Source organism: Asparagus officinalis, chromosome 7, assembly GCF_001876935.1.
Source record: "Asparagus officinalis chromosome 7, Aspof.V1, whole genome shotgun sequence".
Lineage (NCBI taxonomy): Eukaryota > Viridiplantae > Streptophyta > Magnoliopsida > Asparagales > Asparagaceae > Asparagus > Asparagus officinalis.
The window spans coordinates 132,100,521-132,116,267 of record NC_033800.1 but is presented as its reverse complement, the minus strand read 5'-3'; the positions used below and the strand labels follow the sequence as shown (position 1 = coordinate 132,116,267).

The window sequence follows — 15,747 nt, the reverse complement described above, 5'->3', positions numbered from 1 at the left end:
CGTTTAGGGCTCTACCGTGAATGCTCTCTTTGAGAAAGTGAAATGGAGGAGAGAGAGGGAGGGAGAGACAAGTTATATTTGGGGATGAATGGTAGTTTAGAAATTTTTAATTTATTGGGTAAATACAGTACAAATAATAGGTGTATTATACATGTTCGGTTTAAAAATAGGTGTGATGAGATAAAATGAGTGTATTGATGTTTGGAAAAGTGGGTGAGTTTTTAAATAAGTAGGGGTAAAAGATTGGGTTAAAAAAGAAAAACCAAAAAAAAAAAAAATCGATTTTACTAATAATGTTTTTGAAAAAGGTATTTTTTTAAAAAAATTCTCCTGTAAACATCTGTAGGGCATTTAAGCACGATTAGGCCGGGGATATTTGGCCGTCAGGGACCCCTACTGATCGCCGCCAGTCGTCAAATACATCAACCGTTACGTGGGCCGGCCCACAGGCCCGCGTCTTCAACCAGTCTTCTCTCTGCCCAACTTTTAAACGCGGTCTCACCCTCACCTTCCCCTTTGGGCATTGCTACAGGGACCCTTAAATAAGGGGACCCCAATGGGACAGGTGAGGTGTCAGCACCTGGGGGTGCGATTTACTGTTCATGAACAGTAAATCGCACCCCCAGGTGCTGACACCTCACCTGTCCCATTAGGGTCCCCTTATTTTGGGTCCCTGGGGCATTTTTCTTCCCGTTTTGCTGCCTCCGTAATTTCCTTCTCCAGACCATTTCAAATCAAAATTTGAAAACCCTAACCCTACGTCGACCCTACCGCATTTCACCCCCCAATTCGAGAAATTAGGGCTTGAATCCAGCCCGCGGCATTTCGAGAGGAGTTTGTAATGCGAGGGCCAGCTTGGCTGTTCTTCGATTAGGGTTAGGGTTTGGAGATGTCTGTTGCAGAGCTAAGAGAGCGGCATTTAGCCGCGAAGGAGACCGTGAATTCTCTGAGAGAGCAGCTGATGCAGAGGAGGCAGCTTCTTCTTGATACTGACGGTGAATTCTTAACTTCTTTGCTTTTTTTTTTGGTTTTAGTTGTGTTTTTGTTTTCTTTCCATGAGATCTATTGATTTGATTGAACTTGCAGTTGCTACTTATGCGGCAAGCCATGGGAAGACGGCGATTAACTTTAGCTCGACGGATTTGGTGTGCTGCAGGATTCTGCAGGGTCATACAGGGAAGGTGAGTTCTCCTGTTGCGTATCTTATCTCTTGATTCGTATGGTCTCCTTCATTGGTTGTAGCTTGGAAAGTTGGGAATTTTGTAAATGTTTAATTGGTTTAATTGGAGAATTCATTACAATTAAACTGAAGAGGATCCAGAAGGGAACAAAATAAAAGAGGAAAAAAGGTGGGGGGGAAAAGAGAAGCATTTAATTGAAAAGTTAGTAGATCAGAGAGTTCGCTTGCATGCAATGGTCATGGTGCTCCGCCTGGATATCACTTATCTTGTTGCTCAGCAGGATGTAAATTCAACTTCTTTGCTATTGGGTATGTTTGAACTGTCAAAATTGCATTTAGAAACTAGTAAGTGTCGTGATGGTCTGAATTGGTGTTTCATTTGAATAAAATAATGTCGTGTGCTGATTTCAGACTGCTGGTTGCATGCATTATCGAACCAGCATGTTGCACCACTCTTAAGAGATAAAACATGCGTCTTTACATGCTAATTTTGTAGACATAACTAAACATTCTAATGTAAAGGACAACCATCTCTTTGTGCAACATGCACTCCCTAAAGGAGAGTGCTCAGTGGTTACTGTCTTCTAACAAGTATTGAAATAACCTGAACCTAGTCTGAAATGAGGAACTAAATATAATGACTATTTTATAACGAACGATTTTCAAATAGAGAAGGATGACATAAGAAAAGGAACCAAAAACAAACCCATAACGAAAGAACGAGATATTGAAAAGAAGCTAAAGAAGTGTAAAGCTCATTGAATGGAAATCTTGGAGAAACAAAAGAAAAGGACTTGAAAAGGCTGGTGCTAATTAACATTCTAAGACAACAACATAAAATGGTTACCAAGAGATAGGCTAATGGTGAGGTACCCTGATACTCACATGAAAACGTCGATCTCACCACTTTATCTCTTGATAGCTCATTTTGTTAAATAAGGCAACTCATATCCATTATGATTTACGTGTATGTATATGCATGTGGATAAATTGATAGATCCATTATGTGTATATACGTGCATGTAGATTGATAGATAGATTGATAGAGAGCGAGAGAGAGGCCAGTGTTTGTGTCCCTCTACATAGGAAGTTGGCATGTCACTAAGATTATTCATATTCATTCCGTCAACCTGGGTTATTGAAGGTCTAGATGTATGTCATGTAACAACACACTAGCAAAGTACATCAAGACAAAAATATAGAATTCAATGTAGATCTCAAAGGAAATGAATTGCACATTTGGGAATATGGTATACATTTGGTGATGTCTTCAAGGATCTTTTTGGAAGAGATGAACAGAGTATTAGGCTTTTTTGCAATAGTCTTCTAGCACATGAACTGACCATCCACCCTAATAGGGCCTGTTCCTTGTTAAGACATTTAAAATATGAGTACCTAGCTTGTTATGACACTTAAAATGTGAGCAGCCTCGACGTTTCGAGCCTGATGATCATCAGTTGGTGATCTGCTGCTACAGGCGCAACCTCGCCTCCACATCACCTAAATATGGAGAATTCATTCAGAACTCACTTATCATGATTCATGTCCCGTCATAAGGTAGACATGCTCATTGTACTTGATTGCTGAAATGAAACATATCCTTCTTAGGTATTCCCAAGTTGCCCATGTCTGTTTTGTCATAGCATCCTAATATTCGTCGGGTAATCTTATTTGCATTGAAGTTGTAATTGTGGGCCATTGTTCTACTATGTTACAATCACATATTTTCATGCCCCTCAATTACAAAATTCTCATTTTCTTTCATTCCGCTCCAAATAATTTCAAATACATGCATCAATTGCTGTAGCTGCGCGTATTGGCTTACAAGAGGTCTCTTTCTCTTTCTTTGAGATGTGATAGGTCACAAAATTGAGTTCCTAAAGTTGCCGAAGGGGCATTGGAATATTACAACAAAATAAACATGGATGCAGCTCCAGATTACCCAAGAAAAAATATGTTCATTTCAGCTACCAAGTACAGGGTTCTACCTTTTAATGGTGCATGATAAATGGGTCCTCGACCTTCAGGTTCCTGTGGAAGTCTCACAAGAGTCTGTCTTTGTATATGCAAATCATCAATTGATGATCACATATCTTGGGATGCCAAGGCCACTCAGATTTGAGTGCTATGACAAGTTACAGATCTTGACGATACGTAGGAAAGCCTACTGTCATAGAGCATGAGGTTCATCTCTCCCCAACAGATTACTGACGACATCACAGAATGTGAACCTGTTTACAGAACAACTTATTGGTTGCAATTTGTTTCCTTTTTGCTCTTTACTGAATTATCTATTATCTGTCTTGATCCACTTAATGAGTGTGTTATGATTTGGCACACACTCAAGCCCTCTGATTAATTTCATGGTTAAACATACTCAAGCAGATTACTTTCAGGTTATGTAACTTCCTGGGAAGTTCACTCAAGGCGTTAAAAACGGTATCACAATCTAACATCAGTAGGAAGTTTTCAGAGCTAAGTGCTCTATGCAATCAACTGTTGTATGAAATAAAATATCACTCTCTACGGGAATGTGACACACCCTGATGGATTGTTCGTCTAGCGAGGATGCCAAATTCTATTGGGTATGTAACATACCCTGTCACCCTGATCTGTGAATAATCTTACATCGGCTAAACGTTAGTATATAATGATTTATATGAATTCAATATTTAATCATAACTAGCATTTTTAGGCATGAATCGCGAATTTTTTTTCATAGTTAGATGTGCTTGAGCAAGCAATTTCAGGAAGCACATCTCTCCCTGGGAAGTTATTGCGCAGAATGTTACACTTACCATACTAATTAATTGTTTATGAGGATGTGATACAGAATCTTAATACTGGTAAAAATCCACACTAAGAATTCTACTCATATCTTGCGTTGGTATCTGTCAGATATATTCGTTGGACTGGACTCCTGAAAGGAATCGGATAGTTAGTGCTTCTCAAGATGGGAGGTTAATAGTATGGAATGCTTTAACAAGCCAGAAGACGCATGACATAAAGCTTCCTTGTCCATGGGTCATGACTTGTGCCTTTTCTCCTAATGGCCAATCTGTTGCTTGTGGTGGTCTTGATAGTGCATGTTCTATTTTCAATCTTAATTCTCAAACTGACAGAGAAGGCGATTCACTGGCATCAAGAATTCTCACTGGGCATAAGGGTTACGTATCGTCATGCCAATATGTCCCAGATCAAGACAATCGTATTATCACCAGCTCAGGTGATCAGACATGTGGTTTATGGGATGTCACAACTGGCCAGAGGATTTCTGTATTTGGAGGTGAATTTCCCTCAGGACACACAGCCGATGTGCTAAGGTACTTGTGACTTTTCAATGGGCTATACATGGAGTAGATATTAATGTGTATCTTAGAATTTCACTTAACAGTTTTATTAAAGTAATCTTTCCTTGGCATTCTTCTAATTTATAACTTGGTAGTTTTCCTATAATATATGCTCTATTGGCCTTGGAATCACAATTCACGATATTCTCATGCTGTTTATATAACTGTCCATGCATCGTGACAAATGCTCAAGTATAGTTAACGGTTAAACAAGCAGCACAAACCGGATGTGCGCATCATATGCATCTTCTCCCTCGTCTCTTTGTTTCAAGGAGCCCGTGAGCAAGGGTTCTACCCTGAAAGTGTCTTTCTAGGAGGCAGATGGCCGGCTTCCCTCCTACCTATTACCCTCACTCAGGTTTCAGTTGTTCGTCTTTTAGGCTGAGGGAGGGTCAAAGTTTTCACCTGATAGGGCACTGAGAGTGATACACATGTATGCTGCAACCCCATTCCATATAGGGTCTTGAGCATAGAGGCGTTTAACAGATAATTTCACATAGTTGCACTTGGTGTTTCATCATCATCCCTTCTTCAGCTACTTGATTTTCTCAACTGGCGGACTTTGTATATTTCATTTTGAATAATCTATTGCTGTCCTCTTCTAGTGTCTCAATCAACAGCTCAAATTCAAACATGTTTGTCTCTGGGTCATGCGATGCAACTGCACGGTTATGGGACGTACGAATAGCTAGTAGAGCCGTCAGAACGTATCATGGCCATGAGGGGGATGTTAATGCTGTCAAGTTCTTTCCAGATGGGCAAAGATTTGGCACAGGCTCTGATGATGGTTCATGTAGGCTATTTGACATGAGATCAGGGCATCAGCTGCAAATTTACAGCCAGCAACATGGTGATAATGACAGTGATGCGCCCATAGTAACATCTATTGCCTTCTCTATATCAGGAAGACTTCTCTTCGCTGGATATTCTAATGGTGACTGTTATGTGTGGGACACATTACTGGCCGAGGTATGCACTCTTTTCTTCTGTTGGGGAAAAAAAGCTAGATGCAGCGAAAATTGTGAGCATAGATTACTTAATATTTTTTACTTTGACGCATCTTAGGACATTGTGAGTTTTTAGTTTTTTTGGTTGAAATTTGATCCATTTCTTTCTGATCTATACAAACGTTAAGGGCAGAAGATCACACATTCATTAATTCATTTGCATAAATAGGAGCTTATAGATCTGTTACAAAATAGTGTGGTGAAATAATTAAGAATTTCAATGCCTACACAGCTGAGATTCTCTTGCCTTTAGGATTTATAATTAAATAAGCGACTGAAGGATATCGATGAAAATATGCTGTTTCCCAAGAGCAGTTTGCTTCATGGTGCAAGCTTGAGATGATTTCTATTCTATAGTAGGAATATCTGCTATATTGTGTTGACTCAACATTCCAGTCACTTGATTTGTCTGTATGAAATTTTACGAAGAAAATTCTTTATTGGGGGTCGTGTTTGAGGCTATTCCCGATTTTACTTAAGACTACTAAATGTACATGATGATTAAACAAATGAAACCTTGGAATTGAGGAAATGCAAAGTCTTATGTTGCAATACCTAATATTGGCAGGGTTGGATCTGAAAACCTTGATGGTCTTGACTCTTGATCCTTCCAAAGGCTAAATGGTTGCTTAGTATATTCAATAATGAAACTTATCTTATTACTTGTACGCTAAGGATATGTTTAATCTTCATCATTAGATTAGTTTGTGCATGTGCATTTGCATGATTTTATTGTTTCTGATATTCCTGTGCGAGCGTGAGCATTGTTTCCTATCATGTTAACAATACTGGGCTGATTTTGCTTCTGTCATCTCAGGTTGTTTTGAACTTAGGATCCCTGCAAAACTCTCATCAAGGTAGGATAAGTTGCCTTGGTCTTTCTGCAGATGGCAGTGGCTTGTGCACAGGAAGCTGGGACAAGAACCTTAAGGTTAGTTCTGTAATATAGCTAGTTATTTAATGCCAAGGATATGCAGAGATCTTTGAAGAATTTACAAGTTGTTACTAGTAGAAGTAGATTATACAGAATTCACAGTTGCAGTAATTTACATTAAGATGCTTAAGAACTATATAAGGAAACTCTCTAAATGTTTATACTTCGAATCTATATTATTTCAGCTGTTTCAATAACATTCCGCACATTAATTTCTCCACGTGGTAATTAGCATATCCAGAGCATATTATTTGGAGATTAATCCTGAACTCAAAAGTAAAGGCTGTATTTCATTGTACATTTTCTTTTATCTCCCATTAGCGAATTATCCCTCATCACACTCCCCTAATGCAAACCTAAACCACCATTAATAGACCTTCACCATTTGAGGCTCATCCCATGGCTAGATCCATTGCTTTTTCTCCAATGTTAATCGTCTAAATAACTCTGTAAACCGCAAACCCCTTCTTTATTCTCCTTATTGCAATTTTCAATTCTTCATTTCTCTTTCACTAGTATTGTATTCGTGCAAAGCACGGTTGAGACATCATATATTTATTGTATTGAGCTCAACTCTCATGCGATTTGTTATGCGTTTATCCTTTGTTGCGTGTAGTGTATATCCTGGACCCCGGTACAGAACTCAGCTGTTTATGTTATCTCCAATGCTATTTTTATTGAATTGCATTTACAATTGAAAATTTTATAAAAGAAATTAGATTTAGGCTTTTTTTTGTTATATAAAATAAATTAAAGAAATCATATTTCTTTAAGAATTAACATACAAAGTTACAAACTAAGGAAGCATTACTAAATCCCGTGATTCCCGTGTTAAGGAGATGTTATATTGCATCTAACTGAAAAATTACACGGTATCGTATGATCTTTATGAGAACATACATTGCATAACCTATTAACATCTCTTGAGCCCCTTCTCTCAAATAAACATCTTGCTTCTACTCAGAATCACCATTTCCAAAAATACATGACAAATAATAACCATGCTTCACCATCTACGACCTTTCTTCTAAAAAAAGAGTAACATAATCGAAACTTGAAAATAATACATGGTGAAGAATAGCCAGGACAAAGATTGATATTATGTACTAAAGAAAAGAGAAAAGGCCGTATCCAATTATAAAAGAATCTCTCTTTACATACAATACACATGTATATCTTTATTTTAAACCTGAACAACAATACGGAAAACCTATATAAGAATACGATTGCATGCCTTTCTTTATTTGGTATTTTTTTTCGAGTAGATAGCTAAGAGATGCCTGAAAATATCAAAAATCATTCAATCTTAATGAAAAAACGAACATGAAGCTAGTGATTAATAACACCCTGATCAATTAAAAAATAAAAAAACAATAAATAACACACCTATCAATATCATTGAGAATATACCCAAATGCTCTATCTCTTGGATCCATGCTGCCAGTCTTATGCTAAACTTTTATAGCTGATTTCAACATAAGAAAATATATTGTTAACTCTCCTCCACTTGTCAAAGTTTTCCACACTACAAAGAAATGAATAAAGTCAGCTAATGATGGAAACAACATTCCTCATTTACCGTTAGTATTGAGTTCTACTACATTGCCACTTCTTATTACTTCCACTATAAATAGTACTTCTACAGTAACCTGAATGCAATTTATTTTATAAAAGAAGAAATAAAACAAAGGTATAAAAAAGAAGTCAAAATATATCACAATAGGAAGTCCTTATAAATAAGACACTAAGCGTATGAGAAGATTCCTGTCAAAACTATAAAGTAGACCTTAACGAAGATAATATCATTTAAAACTCAAATCTAAAAGTTTATACTATGAACCATATGATTTATGCAGTTCCAATAGCATTCCGCACATTAATTTCTCCATGTAGTAATTAGTATATCTGGAGCATATTATTTGGAGATTAATCCTGAACTCAAAAGTAAAGGCTGTATTTCATTTTACATTTTCTTTTATCTCCCATTAGCAAAGTATCAGCAATAATTATATTAAAAAAAAACTCTACACACTGAAAAAGCTAAGAAAGGTAAAATAATTCATGTGAAAAATTAAATACCTGCTCAAATACTTCAACTCCCCCCCCCCCCCAAAAAAAAATAAAAAATAAAAAATAAAAAATAAAAAAAATAAAAAAAAATAAAAAATAAAAAAAGCAAACCTAAACCATCATTAATAAACCTTCACCTCTTGAGGCTCATCCCACGGCTAGATCCATTGCGTTTTCTCCTATGTTAATCTTCTAAATAACTCTATAAACCATAAACCCCTTCTTTGTTCTCCTTGTTGCATTTTATTCTCCTTATTGCATTTTTCCATTTCTCATTTTTCTTTCATATCATATTCCATCTGCAGCTCCACAGTTACATAACTAGTGCCAAAAGAACAAGTAGGTGGTGTGCTTTCGAAACAAATTAAATGGCTTAATGTATCAACTTATTATCTTAACATTGAAGATTAGGAAGCTCTGGAGTCCCATCTACTTTTGCAAAATTTGGGAACAGTTTCAGTTGAAGTTCGGTCTGGCTTAACTGGAAATCTTCCATGGTTTCATTGGGAGGCTTTTAGATATTTTGAATTCTAGGGTAATCTGCTTGCATGCCATGTAACTTCTCCGTCCAAGTTGAACCAGATTTGCATTAAACCACATTAACTCAATTTCATCGAACGTCATAAACTCTTAACACTAGGATGATGAAAATAGAACTTTAAGTTCTACGGCTAATAAATTTTTAAATATGATTCCAATTTTTTTATTTCTATTTCCTTTTGTTTTTGGCAGATTTGGGCCTTCGGAGGACACAGGAAGGTGATATAAAAATCTCATTGCTGGTGTTAATATGTTGTGTGTGTAAAATTAGGCTCACAGTTTGTCCAGTCTCAAGCGAAATTACAGCCAGGTTCGCACAACCAATCTTGTGTACCATTTCTCCAGCACAAAGACTGTTCTGAAGATGGACAACAAGCCAAATCTTGTTACATCATCATACTTGCTGCTCTAATTAGTGTCAACTAAAATCTGTAACCCTTTTCTTGTGAAACCATCTTGCAATTCTGATGTCTTAAACTGTTATCATCATCAAATTTATTTCCTTGTACCCATTTATGCACTACTGCATCTGTTCGCAATCTTGGTAGTGATAAATCATTATTATTGATTTTTGCCAAATTAAGAAATAATATTGCCCTCGTCTAATTGGATACTGGGAACAACTGTCATAACTAATTCAGTCACTTTTCTAAGAGGATCAATGAAGTGTGTATATAGTGGCAGCACATTCTATATCTGTGAACCCTTCCCCTTTTGTATATTTTTTTGGTCATCATATAAATACCCTTGATATGGCTCATTTAACATGGAGCTATATCTACCATTCACTTGGCAACCACTTGATTTAGCTCGATAGCCCCAATAAGCAGGAAGCCCTTAGTCAATGGAAAATAGTGCATGAAGCGCTGTTGGAATAGGAAACTGATTTATGATTTTATTAGGAGTGAAGTGAATGAAGCTAATGCAGATTCAGGATCTTCTGGTCCTAAACAGAGCTGATGTGTGCAACTGTCAACCACATAAGGAAAGCTTTGACAAAATATATGTTAACATTGGAAACTTAGCTAAAAGTCAGGGATAACCTTCATCTGGATGGATATATTTCTGACTGACATATAAAAGGTACTTGTAGAAGAGATGAATCACTGTGTTTAGTAAAGAAATATAGCAGACTCCTATGCAGAGGGATGCAGTTATCTTACATCATCAAAGAGATTACGTGGGGAAACAAAAAGCAGATGTTTTTTTAACCAATAATTCTGGAATATATAAAGTGTTGTTATTCTTCCTGTATCCTTCCCACATCCTAGTCACTCATAGTTTCATAAGACACGATTGCACTTACCATGCGATAGTAAATAGAGTATAGCTCTGTACATAAATACCTTCTACCATCCTCTTTGACAAAAGATGAGAAGTTTCAACACTCAGCTGCCATTTCTACAAAACTGAAGCTCCGTAACTTACAAAAAACTTCACTATTTTCCACTGATTATCACATAAGTCCAATTATCTATTAGTGATGGCGTGTACTAAGAGTGGTAGCAGAGATTCTCGAATCCCATATATTCCTTCCTCTCCAGCTTCTCTACCATGTTTGCGATACCAACGCCACCTGCCATCATTATGAAAACAACATGATCATACTAAGATATATTGGGCATAAACCTTCTAATCAATTTGCAAATTACGATAAGTGATACCTAAACTGATTGCACTGACGAAGATGGTCAAGGCCAGAATGAAGATGATCAGTGATGCTCGGCCTAGTAAAACTATCAACCTCCTCACAATGTGCTGGCCAGTGAAGGCAGCAACTGTAGCTAGAAATACAAAGTAACTAGCTGCAATAGCAAAAAGTTAGATTTCTCTGATGGGGATTAGAAGATGAGTTTTGCAGGATTTTCCAAAAGTTAAGTTGGTGAAATTTACTTACCATATGGAACAGGGAAGCGGTCTAAAAGGTAATACTGTATCACTGACATGGATGATGAGAATGTCATTGCAAATGTTGATGTTGCGCTTGCAACCTGCAAGAGTTTTGGAATAGATATTTACAGAAGAACTTTGGTAACTCTTGCTTACAATGATTCATATGGTATAGTTTTTTGCGTGTAGTTATTGATATTTTTTTCAGAATTTTTCTTTGACAAACGAAAGAGCATCAATATTCTGTTTTCCATGAAAACTGTATCATCACTTAGACTCAATAGAGAATGTCCTGATCTATATTGAAGTCCTATCTCCGTTCTTATCATCTCAGGCAAGGAAAATATTGAACTACGAACAACGTGGCAGCACATGACTATCAAGTAACCAGTCTTTCTGTTAAAACTTAAACAGAATGCTTTATGGTCGAGCTCTTTTGTTCTGTTCAAGAAAAGATGCTTGTCTCATGAAAAATTAGGCGTAAATGAGGGTATGTATTGTAATATTTGCTAAGGAAGAACCTGAGGAGGAACACCCATTTCAAGGAACAATGGACCCAAGATAAAACCTCCTCCAAGGCCTAGCAAGCCTCCAACGATACCAGCTAATACTCCAAAGCAACAGTAAAGAGTAAGCTGGTGTACTTTCCAGTTCACTTCTTGGTTTCCTCTAGATGCAATAGCTCTTTTCCCTTTGCAAAGGCAATAAGCTTCATAAATGGTCACACCAAGCGCAATAGGCACCTGCATGATTATACAGTTTTAAGAATTTGCGATTTGATCCTTGGTAGAAAATGATTTTTTTCTCTCTTTACAATGCCTAACATATCTTGTGGAGCCTTGCCCCTTAGTGCAACTTCATACAACTACTACAAACATTGTTAAATTAGAAAATAGAGCATCCAATAATGGAGGTTGTGCGTGGTTGTTTTTGGATCTGACTTTTTGGTTGATATTAGTACAAGTCTTAGAGTTTTGAGCAGGGAAAAAGATTCAGATAGCTAACAGTTTCGAATTTATCCATTCATTTCTTCCTGTGCTAATGAAGTCCATCTGATTATATTGCTTAATTTATCTTCTCTTAATTCCCTTGTGCATATAAATGACAATTGACGGATAGGTATGAGTTAATAGTTCATTCCTATAAATAAACTATCAAGAGAGAAATAATTGGTATAATAGTCACTGTTAATCATATTGGAGAGGGTGCATCGCGTTCTATCTTTTGACAGCTCATTTTGGCGAACGATTTGTCGGTTCACATCCAATATCCCCTGTGTATGTATCTGGTTGGTATAATGTTACATCTCACACATCCAACCTTCTACAACTTGCGTCATTAATATATCTATTGCTTCTTGGTAATGCATTATAGAAAATTTTCCTAGATTTAAGTAGCAGGTGCTGATAATAGCATATCATTGATACTATTATTTCTCACATGTTTTAAGGAAATAATATCATACGCTAGAGAATATTGAGCTCAGTCCTTATTAGAGAATTTACCTGCAGGGCATTTAGAACCCAATACTCAATGGAGCAATTTGTGGCGTAAGTCTGCAGACATATGCCAGAGAAAAAAAAACTCGTCATCTTTATAAGGCAGTTGAAGACAGATCACATAAAGAATCTAAAGCTTATACATTGACTGTTCTTTTTTTCTTGAACATCATAAAAGAAATGAAATCCCACCTTAACTACTTGAACAGCAAGAAAAGCTATCCACACGGATAAGAGCACTGTCAGCTCTTTCCAATAGATATTGTCCTTGACTGGTACCTGAAAACCATTGTGCTGCCTGTTAGATGTAATTTTTGAGTAAGTTAACTGAAAATTATTAATACTTGCCTCTTCATCTGATGAAGCCTTGAGTTGCATATTGGCAGTTGAACCACTCGGAATTGGCTTATATTCTAGCTCTGGGCTCTCTGAGATCAAAAGCAAGGTATCTATTTATTCAATTTTCTATACTATAGTTACAAGATATTTATATAATGTACGTATACATATGCGTAGCGGTGAACGCTCATGTATACATGTCCCATATTTTTTGAAGCTGGTATCTTGTGTTTGTGTCAGTGTTATATCCCATTATGGTGTCGTGTATTGATAACTAGGATATCTTCAAAACTGCTCTCATGGTGTTATAACTTAAAACAAAGTTTGAAATTGACAGATGCGTGTAATTGTTTTGATGACTGAATTCTAAAGAATGCTAAGAAGTGGGGTTTCCCTTGACTAACCGTTCATAGCTGACGATGCCATCAGCCTAGCAGCTTCCTGGAGAATTATATCTCATGAGATTCTTATGAAGTTGGATGCCTGGAAAGTCCTAGACAGATTTATGAGCAGAGGTAAGGAAATAACCTTTTTCATTATGGACTCTTTCTTCCACGTTTCTATACCTTTGAAGAGGGCTTTGGTTGATGTACCTGCAGTCACCGATTATGTAACTCCATTATTTAGACCAGATATGTAGATTTGAAACGCCGAATGAATGAACAGAAGCACGTTATATTTGAAGGAGATATCAGCAGATTTACATATCATATGAGAACCAGAAAAAGTGGATATAGGTAGAAGGAAAGAGAAAGTACAGTCCTACATGATGAACTTTGCACATGTAAGTAAATATTTCCAAGGATATATCAGATGACAGAGATGTGAACTATTTTCTGTTGATCTGCACAGGAGAAAGGTTAATGTGCAACGCTCTGATCACATATAAAATGAAGAATCTCTGAATCATATATAACATCTGGTAGCAATTTTGACGAGTTGGTGTGCGTCTCAATTATAGAATGACTTGAAAACACAAGGTACTATGTCTGATGAAACTGTTGTTTGAAAGGAAAAATCACGGGAACATAGAACAGTTTACCTAGGAAGAGGATAATGAGCAAGACCGTGACCATCCAAGCCGGAAAAATAACATTGAAGGCAACTCCGATGCTGATCCCTAACATAAGCATAGGTTGAAATAACAGTGCAAGATCATAATCAATAATTGGCAGGTCGAGCGATGGATGTCTCAGCCTCAAATTGTAGTAAACTGTTGATCCTGCAGCGCCCATTATCATACCTGCAACGAGTACAGAACTATAAAAACGATGGTTTCATATCCATACAACCTATCAAATAACCCTGAAAATAATTTTTTCACCCCCTTACATTTGGAGATGGCTGTTGAGGTCTTAGGATCAAAGCCGATGATCAAAGTGAGCATAGGAACAAAGATTCCACCACCACCGACCCCTCCAATGCTTCCCAAAGCAGCACCAAGGAATCCGATGACAGAACCAAGCACAACTCTCCATCCAAACTCCATATCCTGCTCAATTCAACCCCCAGACCAATTCAATCTCATAAAATAAACGCTACTTTAAGATTAAAAACAAAAACAAAGATGAAGACGATGGAAATGAAATGCATCTTACTGGCCAAACTCGAGTGCTGGCAGACTCTCCAGGATCGAAGAAGGAACGAAGGCGAGACGTAAGGATGTTTCGCAAGTTTTCGTCAGCGATCTCCTCACGGGCAGTGATGCTACTAAACGTTTCAAGAGCTGAAGATGTCAGCGGACTCCATAGAAGAACAACCAAAGCTAAAAGGCACCAATTCCTCTTGTGCTGTTTTCTGTCAGTTGCCATCGCCGATCGCAAGCTTCAGGTGAGATCAGAGCTTTTCTTCTTTCTTTCAGTGGGAAGGTGTTGAGGTAATGGCCTCCATTTGGTTCTGAGAGGGTCAGGGGGAGGTTTGAAGTAGTGGGTTTATTTTTTATTTTTATTTTTAAATTTGGAAGTCGTAACTCATTGAGGTGTTTTAATTCAAGGAGTTTGAGAAAGAAAAGGTGTTTCATGTTTTTGGTAGTTATTTTTTCCTCGTGTTGTGGTACAGAGGACTTGTTTATCATGTAGCTTAATTACTGTGAAGGTGCGAGGTTGCCTCCTGATGAGTGCAGGAAAGAGAGAGGTCTGTGACAGTTAATTAACTAAAAATTTTCAGATTAATATTCTACGGCGAAATTTGCTTCATATATTACGAAGTTTAACAATGAGCACAAAAGTTTATTTATTTATTTATTACATCATTACTTGTCTTAAGGTTTTTGTTGGTATTTTGTTATGTACGCCCCTAATAATACCGTGTAGATCGTGGAACGTGCGGGAAGAGGCGTTGCTCTGATGAAAATTGGACGAACACAATTGATCCAGTCCCTAAGGGCCCGCTTGGTTGCCCGTTTTTGAGAGGGAAAGTGACTGAAAGCTGCCACAGATGGGACATCTGTGACAGCTTTCCCCTTCAAAATAAACCAACCAAACAGGCCCTAAATAATCCATGATTATATAATATTTATATCCAACAAATTTTTTTCCCAATCCAATTCATTTACGCGTTATATATGTGCGGTTTTAGTATTTAAAGACCTAATCGTTTAAACCAAAAGATCTATGCAAATTGATTAAAAGCTTAGATATCTCTTAGATCATTAAAATTTTATTTTAGAAATAAAATCAGCTATGAATAAAATGTAGGGTAAATATTAAAAAAAAAAAACACTTATCTTTGGACGATTGTAAAATAAACCCTTAACTATCAAAATATCAGAAATACCCCCCCCCCTAACTTTTAGATTTTATCAGAAAACCCCCCTTTAACTTTGAGAATTTATCAACCTCCCTACCCCCCTAACTTTTAGATTTTATCAGAAAACCCCCCTTTAACTTTGAGATTTTATCAGAAAACCCCCCAAACCCCCCCCCCCACCCCACCCCAC

At 37.1% G+C, this 15,747-nt stretch overlaps 2 protein-coding genes across 4 annotated transcripts; one reads left to right on the top strand and one right to left on the bottom strand.

The window, feature by feature from the left end:
• On the top strand, positions 694-9,593 carry LOC109848797 (guanine nucleotide-binding protein subunit beta-like). 3 transcript variants are annotated; one of them, XM_020418471.1, is made up of 7 exons: positions 1,086-1,181; positions 3,041-3,433; positions 3,577-3,765; positions 4,079-4,503; positions 5,136-5,499; positions 6,355-6,468; positions 9,274-9,593. In XM_020418471.1, exons 3-7 carry the CDS (start codon positions 3,727-3,729, stop codon positions 9,307-9,309), a joined length of 978 nt encoding a protein of 325 aa, XP_020274060.1. In that variant the 5' UTR covers positions 1,086-1,181; positions 3,041-3,433; positions 3,577-3,726; the 3' UTR covers positions 9,310-9,593. The 3 variants fall into 3 exon arrangements, with proteins under 3 accessions (XP_020274059.1, XP_020274060.1, XP_020274061.1); XM_020418470.1 differs by lacking the exons at positions 3,041-3,433; positions 3,577-3,765 and adding an exon at positions 694-995 and having other exon boundaries at positions 1,087-1,181; XM_020418472.1 differs by lacking the exon at positions 3,041-3,433 and having other exon boundaries at positions 1,107-1,181.
• Positions 10,088-14,927, bottom strand: LOC109850736. The gene is made up of 12 exons (XM_020420803.1): positions 14,408-14,927; positions 14,142-14,301; positions 13,852-14,052; positions 13,338-13,402; positions 13,214-13,250; positions 12,819-12,898; positions 12,663-12,749; positions 12,477-12,527; positions 11,493-11,714; positions 10,979-11,072; positions 10,746-10,886; positions 10,088-10,657 (listed from the first exon to the last, which is right to left on the bottom strand). Exons 1-12 carry the CDS (start codon positions 14,618-14,620, stop codon positions 10,575-10,577), a joined length of 1,434 nt encoding a protein of 477 aa, XP_020276392.1. The 5' UTR covers positions 14,621-14,927; the 3' UTR covers positions 10,088-10,574.

Excerpts from the sequence above, each read along its gene's own strand:
- LOC109848797 (XM_020418470.1), top strand. The coding sequence starts at position 890 with ATGTCTGTTGCAGAGCTAAGAGAGCGGCATTTAGCCGCGAAGGAGACC. Across the intron at positions 4,504-5,135 it reads CACACAGCCGATGTGCTAAG|TGTCTCAATCAACAGCTCAA; the intron begins GTACTTGTGACT and ends GTCCTCTTCTAG. Across the intron at positions 6,469-9,273 it reads GCTGGGACAAGAACCTTAAG|ATTTGGGCCTTCGGAGGACA; the intron begins GTTAGTTCTGTA and ends TGTTTTTGGCAG.
- LOC109850736 (XM_020420803.1), bottom strand. The coding sequence starts at position 14,620 with ATGGCAACTGACAGAAAACAGCACAAGAGGAATTGGTGCCTTTTAGCT. Across the intron at positions 12,528-12,662 it reads TTGCTGTTCAAGTAGTTAAG|ACTTACGCCACAAATTGCTC; the intron begins GTGGGATTTCAT and ends ATATGTCTGCAG. Across the intron at positions 10,887-10,978 it reads CCGCTTCCCTGTTCCATATG|CTAGTTACTTTGTATTTCTA; the intron begins GTAAGTAAATTT and ends TTGCTATTGCAG.